Source organism: Mastigoproctus giganteus, chromosome 2 (assembly GCF_048544385.1).
Source record: "Mastigoproctus giganteus isolate SK-2022 chromosome 2, ASM4854438v1, whole genome shotgun sequence".
Lineage (NCBI taxonomy): Eukaryota > Metazoa > Arthropoda > Arachnida > Uropygi > Thelyphonidae > Mastigoproctus > Mastigoproctus giganteus.
The window spans coordinates 261,262,254-261,289,017 of NC_143576.1; the positions used below are offsets into that span (position 1 = coordinate 261,262,254).

General features: G+C 38.9%; 1 protein-coding gene across 1 annotated transcript in view; it reads right to left on the reverse strand.

The window, feature by feature from the left end:
* LOC150090433 (uncharacterized) overlaps positions 1-26,764 on the reverse strand; it is a 562,729-nt gene that overhangs the window by 90,462 nt on the left and 445,503 nt on the right. The window contains exons 105-107 of the mRNA XM_090389881.1: positions 16,673-16,803; positions 13,341-13,566; positions 12,875-13,051 (exon numbers count right to left, since the gene is read on the reverse strand). Of these exons, the coding sequence (XP_090246007.1) occupies positions 12,875-13,051; positions 13,341-13,566; positions 16,673-16,803 (534 nt within the window). The remainder of the gene's footprint in view (positions 1-12,874; positions 13,052-13,340; positions 13,567-16,672; positions 16,804-26,764) is intronic.

The window sequence follows — 26,764 nt, forward strand, 5'->3', positions numbered from 1 at the left end:
GGTCATCAACAGTTGACCCATCGATCTCAAGTGGACCAATCTGATTCATCCCATTCCTTCTAGAGTTTACATAAGTAAAGAACTCTTTGCTGTTTTTCTTCGCATCCCTTGCCAAGGATCTCTCATAATCTGCCTTCGCCTGCCTAACCTCCTTTGTAACTTGGTTACAGATCAACTTGTGTCTATCATAGGCGTCTGTGTCACGTGTTAATTTGTATGTATCCCATGCATTTTTCTTCTCTGCCATATGCCTCATTAGTTCATCTGACATCCATTTAGGCCTAAACCTTGAACAATATTTCTTAGTTGGTATGTAAAGCCTAGTAGCTTCCAAGATAAGTTCTTTGAATGCTTCCCATTTTGAATTTGCTGTTGGCAATATCATCAGTTGATCCCACTGTATAGAATTTAAATACTGTCTCAGTCCATTGTAGTCGCCTTTACGAAAGCAATACCCCTTCCCTTTACCCCTAATGGTAGTTACCTCTTTGAGTAACTCCCACTTCAGCACACTGTGATCACTGCCACCTAGTGGTTCATTTATCTGCAGATTCCTAATGCATGAAGAATCACTACTGATAATCAAATCAAGAGTATTACTCCCTCTAGTTGCCTCCCGAACATGCTGATGTAGAAAACAATCATCCAATAAATCCACAAAAGCCTTGCTACTGTGCTGTTGCTACTGTGTGAGTGACCAGCCCCCAAATTCCAGTCAATATCTGGGAAATTAAAATCCCCCATTATAAGACTCTCTGATTTACTGGCCCACTCTATTTCTCCGAACAGTTTCTTATTATACTCATCAGAGTCATTAGGCCTATAGCACACTCCTACTCTCAATTTTGATCTCCCAATGCTTATGTCACACCAAACTGACTCGACACTGCACTGTCCAGCGATGTCGACTGACTTCACTTCCTTGGATTTTATGTGTTTTTTAACTAATAGCATAACCCCTCCTCCCTTCCTATCCTGTATATCCTTTCTGTAGACATTGTACTCCCCAAATTCCAGTTCTGCATTCTTATATCTGTGTGACACCACGTCTCTGAAATCCCCACAATATCTGCCTTTGATGTTTTGAGCAATACCTCAAATTCATCAAATTTATTTACTAAACTCCTAGCATTGGTGTACACACAAGTATACCTGCACCTGTTCGTTTTCTTAGCTACCCTAACACAACCCATGTGTTTACTTGTACCCCAATGATTCCCAGCAGTCTCTGAAATATCCTGAATCTTGTTTTTCAGGCTTCTGCTCATTTCAATAGAAGCAGTGTAAGAATCACTTCCACCTCTGCCAGTGGCTACTGTTAATCTATTAGTCCTTGTATCCCCCCAATCTAGCAGTTTTCCGACCCACCTAACACTGCCTCGATAGCATCAGCAAACATTCTTGCACCTTTTCTATTTAAGTGTATCCCATCCCTGTAGAAGCAGTCTCTCCTGTTAACAAGTACAGACCAGGCTGAAAAAAATTCTACCCCTTGAGCCCTGCACAATCTTTCCAGGGCCGAATTGATTGACAGGGCTCTCATCATATACTCCCTCCTATCGTGTCTGGGCAGAATTGCAGACACTTTCAATTTCAACCCTAATTCAAGGCTTTTTTTCATCAATGACCTGTACTTGTCAAGTAATTCCGCCGGTCTCCTGCTCTTAATATCATTAGTGCCAACGTGTACAACTATATCACCTTTTGTGCCCTTAAAAGATGATATCCGCTCTACAACGTCATCAACTTTTTCCCCTGGCAGACATACCCTGGTCCTGTTCCACCTATCCTTTTTACAAAGCATGTTTCCCGTTTCCCTGACAATAGAGTCACCAACAACTACTAGTTCCTTTGGGACCAGCGCATTCTGCCTTGGGGGTTGCCACTGTGTTGCGTGATGACCAAGTGCAAGCTCTGGCATTGGTGTGGGCAGCTGAGAGCTTGATGGGCCCCTCACTTGTAATCCTTTGAGGGCATCCACCCTGTCCTTCAAGCTCTCATATAGGCCCATAACAACGCTGAGTTGTCGCCTGATCTCCTTACACTCCTTGCATCGCACACATACAAAGACATCCCCCATGGCAGTATCATGTCCCATACTTGACTGCTCCGCAAACATCAAGCAAATAGTGCATCTTAAAAGGCTGTGATTCAGAGGACAACTGCCCCCCTCAGTTCTCCCCTGGCCACAGCATTCCCATTAGCTTGAGCCTTTTGCTTTGCTGCTCTGGTTTGAGTCATGATTTAGATTTACTTTCAATAAAATTTCAATTTCTGTACAAAATTAAATCCTAAACTTGTATCCAAACACAGTTATAACGCTATATTTATGTTTCAGTAACGAGTGTTATCTATGAAATATTCTTTGCATCCTATGCCAAATATTTCCCCTAATCTGCCTTTGCCTGCCTAACGTCCTTTGTGACTTGGTTACAGAGCAAGTTATATCTCTCACAGGCCTCCGTGTCACCCATTAATTTATATGTATCCCATGCATTTTTCTTCTCTGCTACATGTCAGATTAGTTCATCTGACATCCATTTAGGTCTAAACCTTGAACAATAATTCTTATTGGCATGAAAATCCTAGTAGCTTCCAAGATTAATTCTTTGAATGCTTCCCATTTTGAATTTGCTGTTGGTAACATCATCAGTTGGTCCCACAGTATATAGAATTTAAATACTATCTCAGACCTCCGTAGTCGCATTTACGAAAGTAAAAACCCTTCCCTTTACCCCTGATGGCTGTTACCTCTTTGAGTAAATCCCACTTCAGCACACTGTGATCACTGTCATCTAGTGGTTTGTTTATCTGCAGATTCTTAATGCATGAAGAATCACTACTGATAATCAGATTAAGAGTATTACTCCCTCTAGATGCTTCCCAAACATGCTGCTGCTGTAGAAAACCGTCATCCAATAAATCTACAAAAGCCTTGCTAGTGTGCGATTGATCAAACTCAAAATTCTAGTCAATATCCGGGAAATTAAAATCCCCCATTATAAGACTCTCTGATTTACTGACCCACTGTATTTTCCTGTACAGTTGTTTATTATACTCATCAGAATTATTAAGCCGATAACACACTCCTACTCTCAATTTTGATTTCCAAGTGCTTTCACACCAAACTGGCCTGACACTGCACTGTCCAACCATGTTGACTCGCTGTACTTCCTTGGATTTTATGTGTTTCTTAATTAATAGCATAACCCTTCCTCCCTGCCTTCCTGTACACATTGTACTCCCCAAATTCCATTTCTGCATTCCTTATATCTGTGTAACACCATGTTTCTGATATCCCAACAATATTTGCCTTTGACGTTTTGACCAACACCTCAAATTCATCAAATTTATTTACCAAACTCCTTGCATTGGTGTACATGCAAGTATACATGCACCTGTTCCTATTCTTAGCTACCCTAATAAAACCCATGTGTTTACTTGTACCGCAATGACCCCCTGCACCTTGTTTTCCAGGCTGCTGCTCATTCCGATAGAAGTAGTGCAAGAATCACTTTCATTCAAGAGTAGGAGACCGGCGGAATTACTTAGCAAGTACAGGTCACTGTTGAAAAAAAGCTGTGAATTAGGGTTGAATTTGAAAGTGTCTGCAATTCTGCCCAGACACGATAGGAGGGAGTATATGATGAGGGCCTTGTCGATCAATTCGGCCCTGGAGGGATTGTGCAAGGCTCAAGGGGTAGAATTTTTTTCAGCCTGGACTGTACTTGTTAACAGGAGAGATTGCTTTTACAGGGATGGGATACACTTAAATAGAAAGGGTGCAAGAATTTTTGCTGATGCTGTCAAGGCAGTGTTAGGTGGGTCGGAAAACTGCTAGTTGGGGGGGATACAAGGACTAATAGATTAACAGTAGGCACTGGCAGAGGTGGAAGTGATTCTTACACTGCTTCTATTGAAATGAGCAGAAGCCTGAAAAACAAGATTCAGGATATTTCAGAGACTGCTGGGAGTCATTGCGGTACAAGTAAACACATGGGTTGTGTTAGGGTAGTTAAGAATAGAAACAGGTGCACGTATACCTGCGTGTACACCAATGCTAGGAGTTTGGTGAATAAATTTGATGAATTTGAGGTATTGCTCAAAACATCAAAGGCAGATATTGTTGGGATATCAGAGACGTGGTGTCACACAGATATAAGTAATGCGGAACTGGAATTTGGGGAGTACAATGTGTATAGAAAGGATAGACAGGACAGGAGGGGAGGAGGGGTTATGCTATTAGTTAAGAAACACATAAAGTCGAAGGAAGTGAAGCCAGTCGACATCGATGGACAGGGCAGTGTCGAGTCAGTTTGGTGTGACATAGGCATAGGGAAATCAAAATTGAGAGTAGGAGTGTGCTATAGGCCTAATGACTCTGATGAGTATATTAAGATATTGTACAGGGAAATAGAGTGGGCCAGTAAATCAGAGAGTCTTATAATGGGGGATTTTAATTTCCCAGATATTGACTGGAATTTGTGGGTTGGTCACTCGCACACTAGCAAGGCTTTTGTGGATTTATTGGATGATTGTTTTCTACATCAGCATGTTCGTGAGGCAACAAGAGGGAGCAATACTCTTGATCTGATTATCAGTAGTGATTCTTCATGCATTAAGAATCTGCAGATAAATGAACCACTAGGTGGCAGTGATCACAGTGTGTTGAAGTGGGATTTACTCAAGTAGGTAACTACCATCAGAGGTAAAGGGAAGGGTTTTTGTTTTCATAAAGGCGACTATGATGGTCTGAGACAGTATTTAAATTCTATACAGTGGGACCAACTGATGATGTTACCAACAGCAAACTCAAAATGGGAAGCATTCAAGGAACTAATCTTGGAGGCTACCAGGCTTTACATACCAACTAAGAAATACTGTTCAAGGTTTAGGCCTAAATGGTTGTCAGATGAACTAATGAGACAGGTGGCAGAGAAGAAAAATGCATGGGATACATACAAATTAATGGGTGACATGGAAGCCTATGATAGATATAAGTTGGTCTGTAACCAAGTCACAAAGGAGATTAGGCAGGCAAAGGCAGACTACGAAAAATCCTTGGCAAAGGATGCAAAGAAAAACAGAAAAGAGTTCTTTACATATTTAAACTCAAGAAGGAAAGGGATGAATCAGATTGGTCCACTGGATATTGATGGTTCAACAGTTGAGGATCCTGCTCAGGTGGCTAACAATCTAAACGAGTATTTTGCATCTACATTCACGCATGAGGAGTTATTCAGGAAGGAGAATGATGTAGGTAAAGTAAACATTGGCAGTGAGCTGGATGATTTTGTAATAACTGAGAGGAAAGTGGAGGAGAGATTGTTGAGGATAAACATAAAAAAGGCACCTGGGGTGGATGGGATCTATCCAGTTATATTAAAGGAGGCGGCAAAGGAAGTAAGCAAACCCCTAGCCATAATTATGAGAGCTTCTTTGGACTCAGGGGAGGTACCCATAGACTGGAGATGTGCAAATGTAACCCCAATTCACAAAGGAGGATCAAAGGCTGACACAAGTAATTATAGACCTGTTAGTTTAACTTCTGTTCCAGGTAAATTAATGGAGGCACTGCTTAAAGAAGCACTGCAGGATCATCTAGACAAGAATTCAGTTATAGCTCAGACGCAGCATGGTTTTGTTAAGGGCAGGTCTTGCCTGACCAATTTGATTGGATACTATGATGTAGTCACAAAAGAACTGGATGCAGGGAATAACTTTGATATTATATATTTGGATCTTCGAAAGGCTTTTGATACTGTTGCACATGGAAGACTGCTGCACAAATTGGAGCAGTGTGGCATTGGAGGCAAATTGCTGCTATGGATAAGGGGATGGTTGAGTGGCTGAAGACAGAGAGTGGTAATCAATGGACACTGCTCAACGTGGACTAATGTTATTAGTGGAGTTCCTCAGGGTTCAGTGTTGGGTCCGTTGTTGTTTTCGGTGTTTATGAATGATATTGATGATGGGATATCAAGTTTAATGTCCAAGTTTGCAGATGATACAAAGGTTGGCAGGGTTGTTAAGGACACTACTGACACTATGCTGCTGCAACGGGATCTGGAAAGGTTGAACAGATGGGCTGAGAGGTGGCAAATGAAGTTTAACATTGACAAATGTAAAGTACTACATATGGGAAACAGTAACCCCAGAGCAACGTATCGACTCTGCGGTACTACACTGACAGTGGTGGAGAATGAAAAGGACCTGGGGGTAATTGTGCAGGCAGATATGAAGTTCTCTGAGCAGTGCAGACGAGCTGGAAGAGTAGCTCATGGTGTCTTGTCAATGATATACAGGAATTTTTCTAGCAGGGATAAAGAGGTGATTATTCCCTTGTATAAGGCAATGGTTAGGCCACATCTTGAGCACTGTATACAGGTCTGGAGGCCTCATTTCAAGAAGGATGTAGAGCTGCTGGAACAGGTACAGAGAAGGGCAACAAGATTAGTGAATGGAACAAAGGGTTGCTCCTATGAAGAAAGGCTTAAGTTTTGCAAATTACAGAGTCTGGAGACTAGGCACCGGCGAGGTGATCTGATAGAAGTGTATAAGGCTTTGAATGGTTTGAGCATGCTCAATGCCAATGGGATTCTTCATCTTGCTCAGAATAATCACCTCAGAGAGCATAAATTCAAATTGAGGAAGGACGGATGTCGGATAGATGTACGGAAATTTGCCTTTGGCCAGCGGGTGGTTGGTTGGTAGAACCGACTTCCATCACTTGTTGTTGACGCTGATAGCCTAAACAAATTTAAAGCTCAACTGGACAGGTATTTCGAACGAACGGAGGGGTGAAATGGGAGTGGTGTGTTTTTTTTTTTTTTTTTTGGCTGATGCTGAATAAGCTTGCTTTCTTGCATCATATGCCTCTACTAATGCTAATGCTAATGCTAAATTGCTGTCAGCGATTTCTGTTAATCTATTAGTTCGTGTATCCCTCAAGCTAGCAGTTTTCTGACCCAATCTTCTCTTCATTCCTATTTGTTAGGCTTGTTACTCCATATCTCACTTGTGCAATTTGTGTGTGCCATATTTGTTGTTATTGATTGCTTATTTTTATTTTTTTATTTTTTTACTGTTTTAAATTTTACAGTACTAAAAAAAAAAAAAATGAGTGAAAAAAATTTACGTAAGTCTGATGTTATGTTACTCGGGTCTACGTAAGTCGGGGACTTACTGTAATTTGAATTTTCTTGAATCATTCATAACTGTGAAAATTTCACTTTCATTCATTTTGCTGTCTTCTCTCAGAGCCTTATAAACCTCAGTTAGGTCCTCCTCTAAGGTGTTTGTGTGCCAAACTCTGTTTCCCACTATATTCAAAATTGTTCCTCAGATATGGGTGTTCTTTTGCTGATCTCACCAAGCATGACTCCATCAAGAAGCTAAATGTCTTTTTTAGGTGCAGTCTTCATACTTGAACACAGTATTCCAAGTGTAATCTCACAATTGCATATATCTTTACAAATGTCTAATATACCATTAACAGGATGCCATGGGTCTGCCTTGCCAGCTGCCTACGCTGCTTGGAGAACCTCGAGTCAAACTGTATGATAATTCTCAAATCCCTTTCTTCCTCTACTGTTTTGAATTTTTTCAAACCCCACCGAGAGCTAGGGAATAAAACAAACAAAAAAAAAAAAAAACAAGCATACATGTTATTTCATGATTGCTAATCCCTAGATGCAAGACCTTGCATTCTGCTGCATTAAAACACAGCTGCCACTTTTCTGGCTATTCTCGAAGCCTATCTAAGTCATCCCAAAGTAGCATTTCTTGGTACTGATCATTAACCACTCTTCCAATCTCTGTATCAACTGCAAATATTGCCATCACACTCTCTATCAATAAATCGATGTCATTTATGAAAATTAGAAATATCATTAATTTCATACTGTGAAGCCACATTCACCCAGCCTCTCCTTGCTATAAAGGATCTTTTGTCATTAGAAAAAAAGCCTTGAGTTTTGGGTTGCATATCATTAGCATTAGCATTAGTAGAGGCATATGATGCAAGAAAGCAAGCTTATTCAGCATCAGCCAAAAAAAAAAAAAAAAAAAAACCCACTCCCATTTCACCCCTCCGTTCGTTCGAAATACCTGTCCAGCTGAGCCTTAAATTTATTTAGGCTATCAACTTCAACAACAAGCGATGGGAGTCTATTCCACAAACCAACTGCCCGCTGGCTAAAGGCAAATTTCCGCACATCTATCCGACATCCGTCCTTCCTCAATTTCAATTTTTGCCCTCTCAGGTGATTATTCTGAGCAAGAGGAAGAATCCCATCGGCATTGAGCATGCTCAAGCCATTCAAAGCCTTATACACCTCTATCAGATCACCTCGCCGATGCCTAGTCTCCAGGCTCTGTAATTTGCAAAACTTAAGCCTTTCTTCGTAAGAGCAACCCTTTGTTCCATTCACTAATCTTGTTGCCCTTCTCTGTACTCGTTCGAGCAGCTCTACATCCTTCTTGAAATGAGGCCTCCAGACCTGTATACAGTACTCAAGGTGTGGCCTGACCAATGCCTTATACAAGGGAATAATCACATCCTTATCCCTGCTAGAAAAATTCCTGTATATCATTGACAAGACACCATGAGCTACTCTTGCAGCTCGTCTGCACTGCTCAGAGAACTTCATATCTGCCTGCACAATTACCCCCAGGTCCTTTTCATTCTCTACCACTGTCAGCGTAGTACCACAGAGTTGATACGTTGATCTGGGGTTACTGTTTCCCATATGTAGTACTTTACATTTGTCAATGTTAAACTTCATTTGCCACCTCTCAGCCCATCTGCTCAACCTTTCCAGATCCTGTTGCAGTAGCATAGTATCAGTAGTGTCCTTAACAACCCTGCCAACCTTGGTATCGTCTGCAAACTTGGACATTAAGCCTGATACACCATCATCAATATCATTTATAAATACTGAAAACAACAATGGACCCAACACTGAACCCTGAGGAACTCCACTAATAACATTAGTCCACGTTGAGCAGTGTCCATTGATTACCACTCTCTGTCTTCTGCCACTCAACCATCCCTTTATCCATAGCAGCAATTTGCCTCCAATGCCACACTTCTCCAATTTGTGCAGCAGTCTTCCATGCGCAACAGTATCAAAAGCCTTTCTAAGATCCAAATATATAATATCAAAGTTATTCCCTGCATCCAGTTCTTTTGTGACTACATCATAGTATCCAATCAAATTGGTCAGACAAGACCTGCCCTTAACAAAACCATGCTGTGTTTGAGCTATAACTGAATTCTTGTCCAGATGATCCTGCAGTGCTTCTTTAACCAGTGCCTCCATTAATTTTCCTGGAACCGAAGTTAAACTAACAGGTCTATAATTACTTGTGTCAGCCTTTGATCCTCCTTTGTGAATTGGGGTTACATTTGCACATCTTCAGTCCATGGGTACCTCCCCTGAGTCCAAAGAAGCTCTCATAATTATGGCTAGGGGTTTGCTTACTTCCTTTGCTGCCTCCTTTAATATAACAGGATAGATCCCATCCTCCCCTGGTGCCTTTTTTATGTTTATCCTCAGCAATTTCTCCTCCACTTTCCTCTCAGTTATTAGAAAATAATCTAGCTCACTGCCAATGTTTACTTCACCTACGACATTCCCCTTCCTGAATAACTCCTCATGTGTGAATGTAGATGCAAAATACTCATTTAGATTGTTAGCCACCTGAGCAGGATCCTCAACTGTTGAACCATCAACATCCAGTGGACCAATCTGATTCATCCCTTTCCTTCTTGAGTTTAAATAGGTAAAGAACTCTTTTCTGTTTTTCTTTGCATCCTTTGCCAAGGATTTTTCGTAGTCTGCCTTTGCCTGCCTAATCTCCTTTGTGACTTGGTTACAGACCAACTTATATCTATCATAGGCTTCCATGTCACCCATTAATTTGTATGTATCCCATGCATTTTTCTTCTCTGCCATATGTCTCATTAGTTCATCTGACAACCATTTAGGCCTGAACCTTGAACAATATTTCTTGGTTGGTATGTAAAGCCTGGTAGCTTCCAAGATTAGTTCCTTGAATGCTTCCCATTTTGAATTTGCTGTTGGTAACATCATCAGTTGGTCCCACTGTATAGAATTTAAATACTGTCTCAGACCATCATAGTCGCCTTTACGAAAGCAAAAACCCCTCCCTTTGCCTCTGATGGTAGTTACCTCCTTGAGTAAATCCCACTTCAGTACACTGTGATCACTGCCACCCAGTGGTTCCTTTATCTGCAGATTCCTAATGCATGAAGAATCACTACTGATAATCACATCAAGAGTATTACTCCCTCTAGTTGCCTCCCGAACATGCTGGTGTAGAAAACAATCATCCAATAAATCCACAAAAGCCCTGCTAGTGTGTGAGTGACCAACCCACAAATTCCAGTCAATATCTGGGAAATTAAAATCCCCCATTATAAGACTCTCTGATTTACTGGCCCATTCTATTTCCCTGTACAGTATCTTATTATACTCATCAGAGTCATTAGGCCTATAGCACACTCCTACTCTCAATTTTGATTTACCTATGTTTATGTCACACCAAACTGACTCGACACTGCCCTGTCCATCAATGTCGACTGGCTTCACTTCCTTGGATTTTATGTGTTTTTTAACTAATAGCATAACCCCTCCTCCCCTCCTGTCCTGTCTATCCTTTCTATACACTTTGTACTCCCCAAATTCCAGTTCTGCATTCCTTATATCTGTGTGACACCACGTCTCTGATATCCCAACAATATCTGCCTTTGATGTTTTGAGCAATACCTCAAATTCATCAAATTTATTTACTAAACTCCTAGCATTGGTGTACACGCAAGTATACCTGCACTTGTTTCTATTCTTAGCTACCCTAACACAACCCATGTGTTTACGTGTATCACAATGACTTCCAGCAGTCTCTAAAATATCCTGCATCTTGTTTTTCAGGCTTCTGCTCATTCCAATAGAAGCAGTGCAAGAATCTCTTTCACCTCTGCCAGTGGCTACTGTTAATCCATTAGTCTTTGTCTCCCCCCAAGCTAGCAGTTTTCCGACCCACCTAACACTGCCTCAATAGCATCAGCAAATATTCTTGCACCCTTTCTATTTAAGTGTATCCCATCCCTGTAGAAGCAATCTCTCCTGTTAACAAGTACATTCCAGGCTGAAAAAAATTCTACCCCTTGAGCCTTGCACAATCTTTCCAGGGCCGAATTGATCGACAAGGCTCTCATCATATACTCCCTCCTATCGTGTCTGGGCAGAATTGCAGACACTTTCAAATTTAACCCTACTTCACGGCTTTTTTTCAACAGTGACCTGTACTTGTTAAGTAATTCCGCTGGTCTCCTACTCTTAGTGTCATTAGTGCCAACGTGTACAACTATATCACCTTTTGTGCACTCTATACTTCCTAGTAATGACCGACAAACTGGTTTAAGTTAAAACTTTATTAAAATAAATAAAATATATATACATAAATAAAATACTAAAACAGATATAAAATAAAAAGCATTAAAAGCAATAAAATACATAAAAGAGTAAAATATATAAGTTTTATATATTTATACTATATAAAAAATATATGAGCAATAAAATAGAGTGGCTTTCGGGGCGAGGTGTCCCTTCATCAGCAGTCGGTGAGTGGTGTATCGAGTATATATATATACATTGGGTAAAATAACAGAAGCAGACTGGGCATGATCATAAATCACAACTCTTGTGCCGGTAATGTAGTATTACACATGTATAAAGAATGGTAGTACTCATCACACTGCAATATGGCAGACCCCATAATGAGGTGCGTGTGCACTCCCCCATTGTGATTCATGGTACTGTTACAGCTGACTATGTGCAGTGCTTCAAGCCATGAGTGCTGGAGGTAGTCAAGTGAATAGTTGACGTTTTCAATGTCCTGTCAGTGATCAAGGTTATGTTGCTCGACCCAATAATGTACAGCAACCTTTTTATTTTTTTTTTTTGTTTTATTTTTTGCACAAGCGACAGCCTGCTGTACAGGGACAGAAGTGAACAGGGAAAACACATCAAAGGAAACCATGACCTCACCCTTGGAAATGATAAAATCCTTAATATGTAAAAATATTCGTTGCTCAACCCAGCAACTTTCCCTTAATGCCACACTGCTCCAATTGACTCTTCATTGCTAGAATGTTAATGTTATTATTTCTAAACTCCCATTGGGAGCATGAATACTAAAATATAAATAAATTTCAATTTATTCTCCATATGGCCAGGGTTAGAATAGTTTAGATATTCATTGTGATTGTGTGCATACTTAGCTGAATTAAGGGAAGCCAGAATTTTTTTTGGTGCTACAGTTCATGATGGGCCATACAATTTTTGTGGTAGTATATGGATTTGAACACAGAACCTCTTAACTTGTGGTCATGCAAACTAACCACTGGGCCACAGCCAGCCCAAGGAGACATTTAATGATAACTATTTTGTAATTTGAACTTCACAACTCAACTTTGAGGAGTGGGCTATCAGTCTTCAGACATCATGAAAGACATGATCAAAATGCAAAAAAAAACAAAAAAAAAACACAAAACTAATTTTCCTATCACAACATTAGCTTGGTGATACTAAACTCTTCTCCCCACCAAATAAAGAAAAAATTCTGGGTGTGCTACTGCCTATAACTGCTGGTTATCAGGTTAATTAAAGGAGCATATCAACCATAAGGATGTGCAAATAACAGAGCAAGAGATGCATGATAGAAATTTCATATACAATAACTATTATGAAATAATTATTTACATAAATTATAGTTAAATTATCATAATATATATTTTAATTTGTAAAGACATTATTGTACATATAGAATTTAAACATGCAGGCCTTACCACACATTATAGGTTCCACACATGAACCATTTTTCAAAACCTTATCTTCAGGACAAAAGCAACCATCGATCTTCCACTGATGACAATCTTCTTCCAGAGGAGATTTTTTATTCTGACATGTTTGTGGGCATGCATCATGGCACTGATGAAATTCTAAGCCTTCTGGGCAATTCATACCTAAAACAAGAATTTTTGCTAATATTCATACCTAAAACAAGTAATGTGCATTACTTAAGAAGTTTAAGCAGCAGTTACTGCTTTGGTTATTTCTAATATTAGAAGCAATAAATATTTGCTGCTATCGGGAGAAAATTTCAAAATTATATTTTCTATCTCAGAAGAAATGAACATACAAATATAGATATAATCAAACTACCTGATATTAAACTATTTGATAATGAAAATAAAAAAACTGAATTCATGATGAAGTTACTTCTTTTACAAAATTTTTAATACAGATACTTACTACAACCAAATTTATCCATCCAGTCAATGATGTTTTCCCCCGCCTGGCAACATTGACGTGCATATTCCATAAAACTTTTACAGAGAGAACCTTGCTCATCTTTACTGTGAACAGCGTCAAAGCTACAAGCTTTAACAAATACTGAAGGATCCACCAATGGATGACATCCACTGAAAATTTCACTATACAAACTTTCACAAGCTGAAACAGAATGATTCACTGCAGGCTATAAAATTAAAAAAAAAAAAAAAAAAAAGAATAAGCCATATTAAGCTACAGCTAACAAAACTGACATTGTTAAATTACCATACTAAACAATAATTATGGCATTTAAAAATTACCATTGTTTAATACGTTGATTCCAAGCTGCAATCACAAGAACAATCCTGTGGGTGGATGCATTTGAAAGAAGTTTATTCATTCTGGCAGGAAATTTTCCTTTTTCTGACGTATTTGACCTTAAAATGATGGTTGATGATTTCATGCATAATTAGAACAAATGATGCAAGCAGGTTTATATAGCATTGACCAAAAAAAAAATCCTTTCCACATCGCCTGTACATCACCCCTCGAATCATTTGTTTAGTTTTCCTTTATACATATTCAAACTACCCATTTCCACAAAGCCACATGGAAGTTTCTTCCAACTATTGACTACCCACCTGCTGAAGCAAATTTTAACACATCTATCCTTCAACAGTCCTTCATTTTAAACTTATGCTCTCTCATGCGTATTGTCTGAGCAAGAGTAAGGGTACCATTATCACTTAGCTTACTAAATAGATTCAGTCTTAAACAGCTCAATAAGATCTCCACATCCTTCCAAAAATGAGGCTTTAACATCTGTTTGCAGTACTTAAGATGTGGCCTGACCACTACTTCATACAAACAGATACTCACTTCCTTATTCCTGATGGAAAAATTCCTGTATACCATTTGAGAGCAGATATTATTCACTGTAGAGTAGATATCATCTTTTAAGGACACAAAAGGTGATATTTTTGTACATATTGGCACTGATGACATTAAGAGTACGAGATCTGCCCATTTGCTTAAAAACTACAATTCATTATTAAAAAAAAGTCAAAAGTTAGGGTTACATTTGAAAGTGGCTGGAATTCTTATTGAACAATTAGACTTTATACCAGCCGGTATTCAAATAAACAAATTTCAATCCTGCAACTAAAGCACTTTATTTACAATAAAATAAAATAAAATACAAGCGTATAAAATGAAATGAAATGAAATAAAATAAAATATATAGTAGTCTAAAACTGATGTGATTTAATTTACAATAAAATAAAAATATATATATAAAATAAAATATGATGATAAAAGCGATAAAAACAGTTAATAAAATACCGTAACAACTGTAGCTTTCGGAGACAGCGGTCTCCTTTCTCAACAGAATATTTCTGCTGTGTGGCACATCCTTAAATAGCAGATCCATGGCACTCGTCACATGGTTCCTTGGGAATATAGCTGGAATTTCCCATTTATGCACTGGAACCGGAAATGGCTCGGGAGCGCGCCAGCTGAAACCGTTCATCTCGCCCAAGAACAACGGTTTCAAAGAGGGGATGTAAGCGTACACCCTTGTCTCTATTAATGGAATTGCTAGTTGCCCCAGTATGTAAACTCTCAAGCCATTTACAGTCCCAGAACCCCTGTGCATGATCCGTGATGACAGCATCCTCCGGGGAAATTTGATGTTGCTTCTCCCAGAAGTGTTCTGCCATGGCAGACTTCCCATAGTTTGCAGACTTTATTGCATTCATATGCTCCCCCAGACAGTCTTTCAGTCGTCGCACTGTCTCACCTACATAACACACCCCACAATCCAGGCATTTAATTTCGTATACCACCCCACTGTTGGTTTCTTTCGTTATGGGGACTTTGGCACAAGATATCACTGTGTACAACCTCTGTCCCGGGAGTTGCACACAGCGTATCTGGCACCCCCGAATTATTTGTGCAATGTGGTCTGAAAGGCCCGGATAGTGGGGGATGTATGCAGTGCTCACAGGGGCAAATGGCTCAGTACGGGTGGACTCCGTACTGAGTCCACCGTACTGTAATAATTCTGTCCAACACCCTCTGAGGGTAGCCGCATTTCTTGAGGTCTGCTGTGACACGAATAATTTTGTTATCTCTGGTTAATACTAGAGATAACGGTAACCTAGTATTAAGGTTAATACTACTGCTTGACTGTGGTTGCATCGGGAAGAGTAATTGGCTGCAAAATCAACAGTAGAGTTTTGGAAAGTCTGGATCATCAGATATCAGTTGTGGGTTTCAGCGCATTAGACACTGCAGCCATATTGCACCTTTCAAATGACTTTTCACCATATACGTTTCTCTCAGTTAAATTTGGTTAAAGCATTGGACAGCCCACTTGAACATTGTTGACCAAGTGCATCCCCTTCATGCTACAATTTATCCATCTAATGGTTACTTCCAGCAGGATAATGCACCATGTCACAAGGATGGATTGTTCAGGAATGGTTCCCTTTACCCTACTTTATTGGTCTGCTCTGTCAGTGGATAGCTCATTCCACAGATTGGGTTATCCACTGACAGAACAGGGTTGTTGTTGTTGTTATGGGGGTTTGATGGTATATAAGCTGCTATGGCTATAATGTGCCATTTATGGCAGGGATCCACTGCCATCCAATCAGAGATAATTGCAAGAAACAATTGAGTCTGTATGGGCTCAGAATTCTTGCAAACTGCTTTCAGCATCTTGTGGAGTTCATGCTCTGATGACTTGAGCTATTCTGAGAACCACAGGAGATGCAACAAGCTATTAGGTTGGTGTGTCTAATAAATTGACCACCACTCCATGTATGTTTCAGAATTACTCTACGCTCCACAAATTATGTTCTATAGTCAGAATTGCAACTTGATTGTTGTATTTTGCTAACAAAAAAAAAAAAAAAAAAAAAAAAAGCCTTATGAGAAGTATAAATTGTATGTGCAAATTATCTATAAGCTCAATATAAATAAATAAATAAATTTTCTGCTTATACTCCAGGACGACCAAATGGTCAGAGGAGTTTACAAGATACACAGAATACACAGAATATAACCTATGGCAGAAGTATGATGTTGGAAATAGGGGTATAGCAATATCAATTAGTGCCAATCACTTATAATTTTATTTATTTATTTATTTTTTGATTGCCAGAACCAAGAGTATTGCATTCTGATCTACATATTTCCATCACCAGCCCATAACTTTAGTACTTAATTTAATAAATGCCTTAAGGCAGTTTTAAACTGAGTCAGAACAGAAAGAAGGAAAAACTGGAAAAATAAGCCAGAAAACTAACCAATTTATCAAATGATGAAATGCATTCTTGGTGATTTCCTTCATCTTGAAAGCTGCACACAAAATCACTGATATCTATCTTTTCTCCCTTGTCATTTATCAATTCATCATCCTCAATTCCATTGCAGTTTCCTGTTCAAAGAAACCATGCAAATAAGTACTTACACACTTTTAAAATATTAAAAAGCATTATTTTATATTTTGCTAATTATGAAGAGGATAGCCGAATCAATTACTGGCCAATATCCCTTATTATATAAAACCATTGACACTGAAATTATAATTGTGCAGAAAAATCATATAATTCTCATTCTCATTATAATCATCATTCTCATTATCACTTAGCATAAGGAATGTTCACAAAATTCATCCTTGTCATGTAAAAGCAGACTGTTTATTATCATTAACCATTATTACAGAACAGTAAAATTAATAATAAGATTATATGCAACATAGTTCATGTAATTTTTCTTTAATTTATGAATTATAATCTATATCTAGACACCAAATAGAAATCAGTAAAAAGGGATAAACAAGACTCAACAAATATAGATGATTAATGCAATATTTAATGACAATTTACATTGTATACGAGGTGTTGCTAGACTCTTATGTGCTCAATGACATTTTCAAATTAATTAATCAGTTTTGCAGTTTCTGGAATTGGATGCACAAGAATTAGCAAATGCTTGTTAGTTTTATTGCAGTTATACAGACTTAGAGTTTTAGACCACAATTTTAGCTCTGGTATTTGCATGCATGGAGGAGAATCGAGGAAGGATGGTTGCAGGATATGTGTGGAAATGAGTAGTTAGGATAAAATTAAGGAAGAATTAGACAAATTATTAGAGGAGATGGACAGGTGATGTGGGATTTTTTTTTTTTTTTTTGCTGATACTGTATAAACTTCCTAGCTTGCATCATTTGTCAATTCTAATAGAGGCAACTCCCGTATAACATGGTACTTCTACAACACGGTTTCACTCTAACAGCAATCCTTGCACAACACGGTACTTATATAACATGGTTTCGCTCTAACATGGTCAGAGAATTGTGGCAAACCTCGCATAACATGGTATTTTGAGCTTTTGTGCGGAGAAAACCCTGCAATTATGCTGGATGTAATTTTTCAACATTCCCATTCTTTTTTGTGAATCCCCGCTGTTGACTTGCTAGTCGTTATGCAAAAAAAAATAAAATGATTAGGAAATCCCCATGTTAGATTTTGTGCTATTGAACTTGTGCTTGTTTGAGACCATAAAAAATTTACTTCAAATATGTATTACTACACTTTGTTCTTAAGAACTGTATTGGGATAATTTCTTTCGTTGTGAATTAAATTCAGCCCTAAATTATGCCTAAGGAACTTATGCATAATTTGGGAAACTGCCAGTTTATTTAAAGAATGGTTTCTAAATTGTTTTGTGCCAGCTGTGCAAAACTATTTAAAGCAGAAAAAATCTAAATTTTAAAATTTTATTACTATTAGATAATGCGGCAGGCCATCCAAAAGATTTAAATCATCCAAATTGTTGAAGTAATGTTCCTACCACCTAATACAACTTCTTTAATTCAGCCATTAGATCAAGGCATTATTATGTAAAATTCATTACCTCAGAAAATCGTTACAATAGATTTTGGAAAAAATTGATTCCAAATCTATTGAATTAATGGAGGCATGGAAAAATTTCTCAATTGTGGACTATATTGGAATCATAGTTTTATCACTCAAAGAAATAAAGCCGTCAACACGTGCATGTTGGAAAAATGTATGGCCAGAGTCAATTCATTCAGGAAATATGGTTGAACCTGCAGAAAGTGGAATCGATGCAATGGTAGAATTTGCTAAGTAGGCAGGAAGGGAAGGTTTTGAGGATAATTACTGCTGAAAAAAGAGGCTGGTAAAGAAGATTTGGTGGAAATGGCATTGGAAGTAAATAAAATCAAATCAATTTAAGGGGTAGAATTTTTACAGCCTGGTCTGTGTTTGTTCACAGGAGAGACTGCTTCTATAGGGATGGGGTACACTTAAATAGAAAGTGTGCAAGAATATTTGCTGACGCTATCGAGGCAGTGTTAGGTGGGTCGGAAAACTGCTAGCTTGGGGAGGATCCACAGACTAAAAGGTTGACAGTGGCTGTAGACAGAGGCAAAACTGATTCTTAAACTGCTTCTATTAGAATGAACAGCAGCATGGAAAGCAAGGCAATGGAGATTTCCAGGACTGCTGGGAGTCATAGTGGAACAAGTAAATACATGGGCTGTATTAGGGTAACTAAGAGTAAAAACAGGTGCATGTATACTTGCATGTACACCAATGCTAGGAGTATAGTTAACAAATTTGATGAGCTTGAAGTGCTAGTCAAGACATCAAAGGCAGATATTGTCGGGATATCAGAGATGTGGTGTTATACAGATATCAGCAGTGCAGAATTAGAATTTGGGGAGAACAATGTGTACAGAAAGGATAGACAGGGCAGGAAGGGAGGAGAGGTTATGCTGTTAGTTAAGAAACACATAAAATCTAAAGAAGTGCATCCAACTTATGTTGGTGAACAATGCAATGCTGAGTCTGTTTGGTGTGACATAAGCACTGGGAAAGGAAAAATGAGAGTGGGTGTGTGTTATAGGCCTAACGACTTTGATGAGTATAATGAGCAATTCTGCAGAGAAATAGTGGGCCAGTAAATCAGAATGTCTTATAATGGGGGATTTGAATTTTCCAGATATTGACTGGAACTTGTGGATTGGTCACTTGCACAATAGCAAGACTTTTTTTTGAATTTATTGGATGACTGTTTTCTACAGCAGCATGCTCGAGGGGCAACCAGAGGGAGTAATAATCTTGATCTGATTATCAGCAGTGATTATTCATGCACTAAGAATTTGCAGATAAAGGAACCACTGGGTGACAGTGATCACAATATACTGATATGGGAATTACTTAAAGATGTAACAACCATGTACGCTAAAGGGAAGTACTTTTGCTTATGTAAAGGGACTACTGGAGTCTCAGATAGTTTTTAAATTCTGTACAGTGGGATCAACTGATGATGTTACCAACATTGAATTCTAAATGGGAAGCCTTCAGGGACATAATCTTGGAGGCTACTAGGCTATTCATTCCAACTAAGAAATACTGTTCAGGGTTCAGGCCTAAATGGATGTCAGATGAATTAATGAGGCTTGTGGCAGGGAAGAAAAATGTATGGGATGCATATAAATTATCAGGTGACATAGAAGCCTATGGCAGATATAAGCTTGTCTGTAATCAAGTAAAAAGAGAGGTATGGCATTACACACAAGTTGCTACAATGGATAAAAGAATGGTTGAGTGGGAGAAGACAGAGAGTGGTAATCAATGGACACTGCTCTTCATGGAGTAATGTTATTAGTGGAGTTCCCAGGGTTCAATATTGGGTCCATTGTTGTTTTGTATATTTATCAATGTTATTGATGAAGGTATATCAGGATTAATGCGCAGGTTTGCAGATGATACAAATTTGGCAGGGTTGTTAACGACAGTAAAGATAGTATGCTACTCCAACTGGATCTTGATACGTTGGGCAAATGGGCTGAGAAGCGGCAACTGAAGTTTAACCTTGACAAATGCAAAATACTGAAGATGGTTAGAAATAACCAAAGAGAAACATATCAACTGTATGGTATTACACTCAGTGAAGTGATAAGTGAAAAAGACCTGGTGGTAATTGTGCAGTCGAATATGAAGTTTGCTGAGCAGTTCAGATGAGCTGCCAGGGCAGGTCACAGAGTCTTGTAAATGATATATAGGAATTTTGCTAACAGGGACAGGGAGTAATTATCCTGTTGTACAAGGCAATGGCCAGGCCACACCTAGATTATTGGGTACAGATCTGGAGGCCTCATTTTAGGAAATATGTAGAGTTGCTAGAATGAGTACAAAGAAGGTCAACAAGATTGGTGAAGGGAAGAAAGGGGTGCTCTTACCAAGAAAGCATTATTAGCATTAGTAGAGGCATATGATGCAAGAATGCAAGCTTATGCAGCATCAGCCAAAAAAAAAAAAAACTTCCACTTCACCCCTCCATTCGTTCGAAATACCTGCCCAGCTGAGCCTTAATTTATTTAGGCTATCAACTTCCACAACACGGGATGGAAGTCTGTTCCACCAACAAAATTCCCACTGGCTAAAGGCAAATTTCCACACATCTATCCAACATCTGTCTTTCCTCAATTTGAATTTATGCCCTCTCAGGTGATTATTCTGAGTAAGAGGCAGAATCCTATTGGCATTGAGCATGCTCAAACCATTCAAGGCTTTATACACCTCTATCAGATCACCTCGCCGGTGCCTAGTCTCCAGACACTAATTTGCAAAACTTAAGAATTTCTTCTTAAGAGCAACCCTTTTTTCCATTCACTAATCTTATTGCCCTTCTCTGTACTCGTTCCAGCAGCTCTACATCCTTCTTGAAATGAGGCATCCAGACCTGTATACAGTACTGAAGGTGTGGCCTGACCATTGCCTTATACAAGGGAATAATCACCTCCTTATCCCTGCTAGAAAAATTCCTGTATATCATTGATAAGACACCATGAGCTACTCTTGCAGCCCTTCTGCACTGCTCAGAAAATTTCATATCTGCCTGTACAATTACCCCCAGGTCCTTTTCATTCTCTACCACTGTCAGTGCCGACCGGGCTAGCCGAGTGGGTAAAGTACCTGCCCGGCAACCCAAAGGTCGCGGGTTCGATTCCCGCCTCGGGCTTGGATCAAAGTACTGCAAAAACCTTGGGAGGTGCAATATGGCCACAGAAGCCGATGCGCCAACAACTATCAAATCAAAAAAAAAAAAAAAAAAAACCACTGTCAGTGTAGTACCACAGAGTTGATACATTGCTCTGGGGTTGCTGTTTCCCATATGTAGTACTTTAAATTTGTCAATGTTAAACTTCATTTGCCACCTCTCAGCCCATCTGCTCAACCTTTCCAGATCCTGTTGCAGCAGCATAGTGTCAGTAGTGTCCTTAACAACCCTGCCAACCTTTGTATCGTCTGCAAACTTGGACATTAAGCTTGATATACCATCATCAATATTATTTTTAAATACAGAAAACAACAATGGACCCAACACTGAACCCTGAGGGACTCCACTAATAACATTAGTCCACGATGAGCAGTGTCCATTGATTACCACTCTCTGTCTTCTCCCCCTCAACCACCCCTTTATCCCTAGCAGTAATTTGCCTCCAATGCCATACTGCTCCAATTTGTGCAGCAGTCTTCCATGTGCAATAGTATCAAAAGCTTTTCTAAGATCCAAGTATATAATATCAAAGTTATTCCCTGCATCCAGTTCTTTTGTGACTGCATCACAGTATCCAATCAAATTGGTCAGGCAAGACTTCCCCTTAACAAAACCGTGCTGTGTCCGAGCTATAACTGAAGTCTTGTCTAGATGATCCTGACGTGCTTCTTTAACCAGTGCCTCCATTAATTTTCCTGGAACAGAAGTAAAACTCACAGGTCTATAATTACTTGTGTCAACCTTTGATCCTCCTTTGTGAATTGGGGTCACATTTGCACATTTCCAGTCTATGGGTACCTCCCCTGAGTCCAAGGAAGCTCTCATAATTATGGCTAAGGATTTGCTTACTTCCTTTGCTGCATCCTTTAATATAACTGGATAGATCCCATCCACCCCAGGAGCCTTTCTTGTGTTTATCTTCAACATTTTCTCCTCCACTTTACTCTCAGTTATTACAAGATTATCTAGCTAACTGCCAGAGTTGAAAACACCTTTGGCATTCCCCTCGCTGAATAACTCCTCAGGTGTGAATGTCGATGCAAAATATTCATTTAGTTTGTTAGCTACCTGAGCAGGATCATCAACAGTTCAACCCTTGATATCAAGTGGACCAATCTGATTCATCCCCTTCCTTCTAGAGTTTACATAAGTAAAGAACTCTTTGCTGTTTTTCTTTGCATCCCTTGCCAAAGGTTTCTCGTAATCTGCCTTCGCCTGCCTAACCTCCTTTGTAACTTGGTTCTCTCTCTTTTATTGGTAGTTGTTGGCGCATCGGCTTCTGTGGCCATATTGCACCTCCCAAGGTTTTTGCAGTACTTTGATCCAAGCCCGAGGCGGGAATCGAACCCGCGACCTTTGGGTTGCCGGGCAGGTACTTTACCCACTCGGCTAACCCGGTCGGCTTGTAACTTGGTTACAGATCAACTTATATCTATCATAACCGTCTGTGTGTCATGTGTTAATTTCTATGTATCCCATGCATTTTTCTTCTCTGCCATATGTCTCATTAGTTCATCTGAAATCCATTTAGGCCTAAACCTTGAATAATATTTCTTAGTTGGTATGTAAAACCTAGTAGCTTCCAAGATAAGTTCTGATGATGTTACCAACAGCAAGTTCTCATTTGAATTTGCTGTTGGTAACATCGTCAGTTGGTCCCACTGTATAGAATTTAAATACTGTCTCAGACCATCATAGTCGCCTTTACGAAAGCAATAACCCTTCCCTTTACCGCTGATGGTAGTTACCTCTTTGAGTAAATCCCACTTCAGCACACTGTGATCACTGCCACCTAGTGGTTCCTCTATCTGCAGATTCTTACTGCATGAAGAATCACTACTGATAATCACATCAAGAGTATTACTTCCTCTAGTTGCCTCCCGAACATGCTGATGTAGAAAACAGTCATTCAATAAATCCACGAAAGCCTTCCTAGTGTGTGAGTGACCAACCCACAAATTCCAGTCAATATCTGGGAAATTAAAATCCCCCATAAAGGCTTAAGTTCTGCAAATTGCAGTGCCTGGAGAGTAGGCACCTGCGATGTGATCTGACTGGGGTGTATAAGGCCTTGAATGGGTTGAGCAAGCTGAATGCTGATGGGATTCTTCCTCTTGCTCAGATTAAGAACCTGAGGAGGCATAGATTCAAATCGAGGAAAGACAGGTATAGAATGGATGTGATGAAGTTTGCCTTTAGCCAGTGGGCGGGTGGTTGATTGCTGGAACAAACTTCCATCTGTCGTTGTAGAAGCTGATAGTTTAAATAGATTCAAGGCAGAACGTGACAAACATTTGGAGTGTGTGGATTGGTGAAATAAGGATTTTTTTTTTTTTTTTGCTGATGCTATATAAGCTTGCTTTCTTGCATCATGTTCCTTTGTTAATGCTAATGAAACTTCCATTGGTCTAAAAGGAAGGGTTTTGCTTTCATAGAGGTGATTACAGTAGATCTCAGTTTGTTCTTCCCAAGAAAGGTTTAATTTCTGCAGATTGCAGCATCTGCAGACTAGGCACCTGCAAGGTGATCTGTTTGAGGTGTGTAAGGCCTTGGATGGTTTGAGCAAGCTCAATACTTGTGCGATTCTTCCTCTTGCTCAGATTATGCACCTGAGGGGGCATAAATTCAAATGGAGGAAAGACAGTTGTAGAATAGATATGCGGAAATTTGCCTTTAGCCAGAGGACGGTTAATTGCTGGAACAAATGTCCATCTGTCATTATTTTTGAAAAATAAATTCAAGGCAGAACTAGACAAACTTTTGGAGTGAATGGGTGGATGAATGGGAAGGATTTTTTTATTTTTTTAATATTATTTTTTTTGGCTGATGCTGTATAAGCTTGCTTTCTTACATCATATGCTTCTACTAATGCTACTGCTAATTATTATTATTAATAATAGTAGTAAAAGTAGCAGCAAGCTTATTATAGAGCATCCGCCAAAAAAAAAAAAAAAATTTCCCATTTCGCCTATTCATCACCTCTAACAGTTTGCAACCATCATTCCTCAATTTGAATTTATGGCACATCATGTGTGTAGTCTCAGCATGAGGAATGATTCCATCAGATATCTGACTTAATCTGACTCAATCCAGTCAAAGCTTTAAACACCTCAATCAGATCTTCTCACATACACCTAGCCTACAGATACTTTGCAGAAATGGAGCCTTTCCAGGTAAGAGCACTCCTTTGCAACCCTTGCCAATTTGTTCTTCTCTGAACCTGTTCCAACACAGCCATCACTTTCCTAAATTTATGCTTCCAAACCTGTATGCAGCATTCAAGATGTGCCCTAACCATTGCCTTATACAAAGGGATAATCACTTCCCTATCCCAGCTGGAAAAATTCCTGTATATCATTGACAAATCCCCACGAGATGTCCTAGAAGTCTATCTGCATTGCTCAGTGAACTTCATACCTGACTGTACAATTACCCCCAGGTCTTTTTTGATTCTCTACTGCCCTGAGTGTGGCACCACACAGGTGGTACATTAATCTGAGATTGCTACATCCCCTATGAAGTACCTTGAATATGTCAATATTAAACTTCAATTGCCACTCTTCTCAAACCCATCTGCCTAATTTGTCTAGATCTTGTTGCACTACTGTACTCTGATTACTGAGATTAACTATCCAGCCAGCCAACCTTTGTATCATTTGCAAACTTAGACTATGAGCCTGACATACTTTCATCAATATCATTAATAAATACAGAAATAAAAACAATGGGCCAAGCATTGAACTGGAGAAATCTCACTAATAACATTTGTCCACAAAGAGTATTGCCCATTAACAACAACTCTGTCTTTTCCCACTTAATTATCCCTTTACTATGGCAGTAACTTGTCCTTAATGCATCTGCTCCAATTTATACAACAATCTTTTATGTGCAACGGTATCAAAAGCTTTCCTAAAATCTAAGTATATGATGTCAAAATTATTCTTTGTATCCAGTTCCTTTGTTACTGCATCATAATATCCAATCAGATTGGTCAGACAAAACTGCCCCTTAACAAATCCATGCTGTGACTCCAATATAACTCCATTCCTGTCCAGATGGTTCTGCATTATTTCTTTAACCAATTACTCCATTATTTTCCCTGGAACAGAAGTTACATGAACAGATCTGTAATTACTCATGTCTCTCTCTCTTTGATCCCCTTAGTAAATCGGGGATATAATAATCTGCAGGATGACAGGTATCAGTAAAATTCCTGAAATGCCAGCTTAAATTGTATAGTGAACCCTGCGGTCCATCATTCTGTGGATTATTGCCATCTGTAGCAATCAAATATGGCATAATAATATTCTAGTGGCTACATTTCACATCTTTACTATTATGTAATAATGAGGATGTAATGCTATTTCCTTTCTGAATGATGCTGTCATTTTTTTAATGAGATTTTTAGACTGTTTAATGAATAAACACTTGCACCCTCAGGGAACTCACATTTTTATTTATCAATTGCATGAATCACAAAATATTGTTACACCCTATAGACATGTTGGTTTATCTCTTACCTGCTAATAATTTGTAAATAGTAACAGAATATATGAGTTTTCAGATATTATGGTGGAAGCATTGTTCATCAGATAGTAACAGCAAGAATTTCCTAAGACCACATTTGGAATATTGTGTCCAAATATGGTAACCTCATCTGAAAAAAGACATTGAGCTTTTTGAAAGAGTCTAAAGATGGGAAATTCACATGGCGAGATAGGCAAAACCATACGAGGAATGACTTCAATTATGTGGGCTACAGAGTTTGCAACCAAGCTTCTCAGAAGGGACCTGATTGAGGTTTATAAGGCTCTGAGAGGGGTTAGTAAAATGAATGAAGGTGGAATTTTCACTGTTATAAAGGATTTCGGAACTAAGGGTCATAAATCCAAATTACAAGGAAAGAGACTTAGTCTGGATTGTAGGAAGTTTTCTTTTAGCCAGAAAATCATTGATTTTTGGAACAAGTCGCCTTTGTAGGTGGTTGAGGCTGACAGTTTGAAGAAATTCAAAGGTCAACTGGATAGTTGCCTATGTGAAGAGACAAGCGTATAATTTTTAATTTCTTATCTGCTTTTTTTTAGCCAGTCAAACAAAAGCCTGTGGCTTCCTTGCACTATATAGCTGATACTAATATTACCTGCAATGAGTAAATAAAATTCTTGCTGTTATTATCTGATGTTATAATATAGTTTGATTATACCATCAAATAGTATGAGCAAGAATTTTACCCACTGATAATAATTTGATAAAGTTAGCATTAGCAAAGGCACATGATACAAGAAAGCAAGCTTATATAGCAT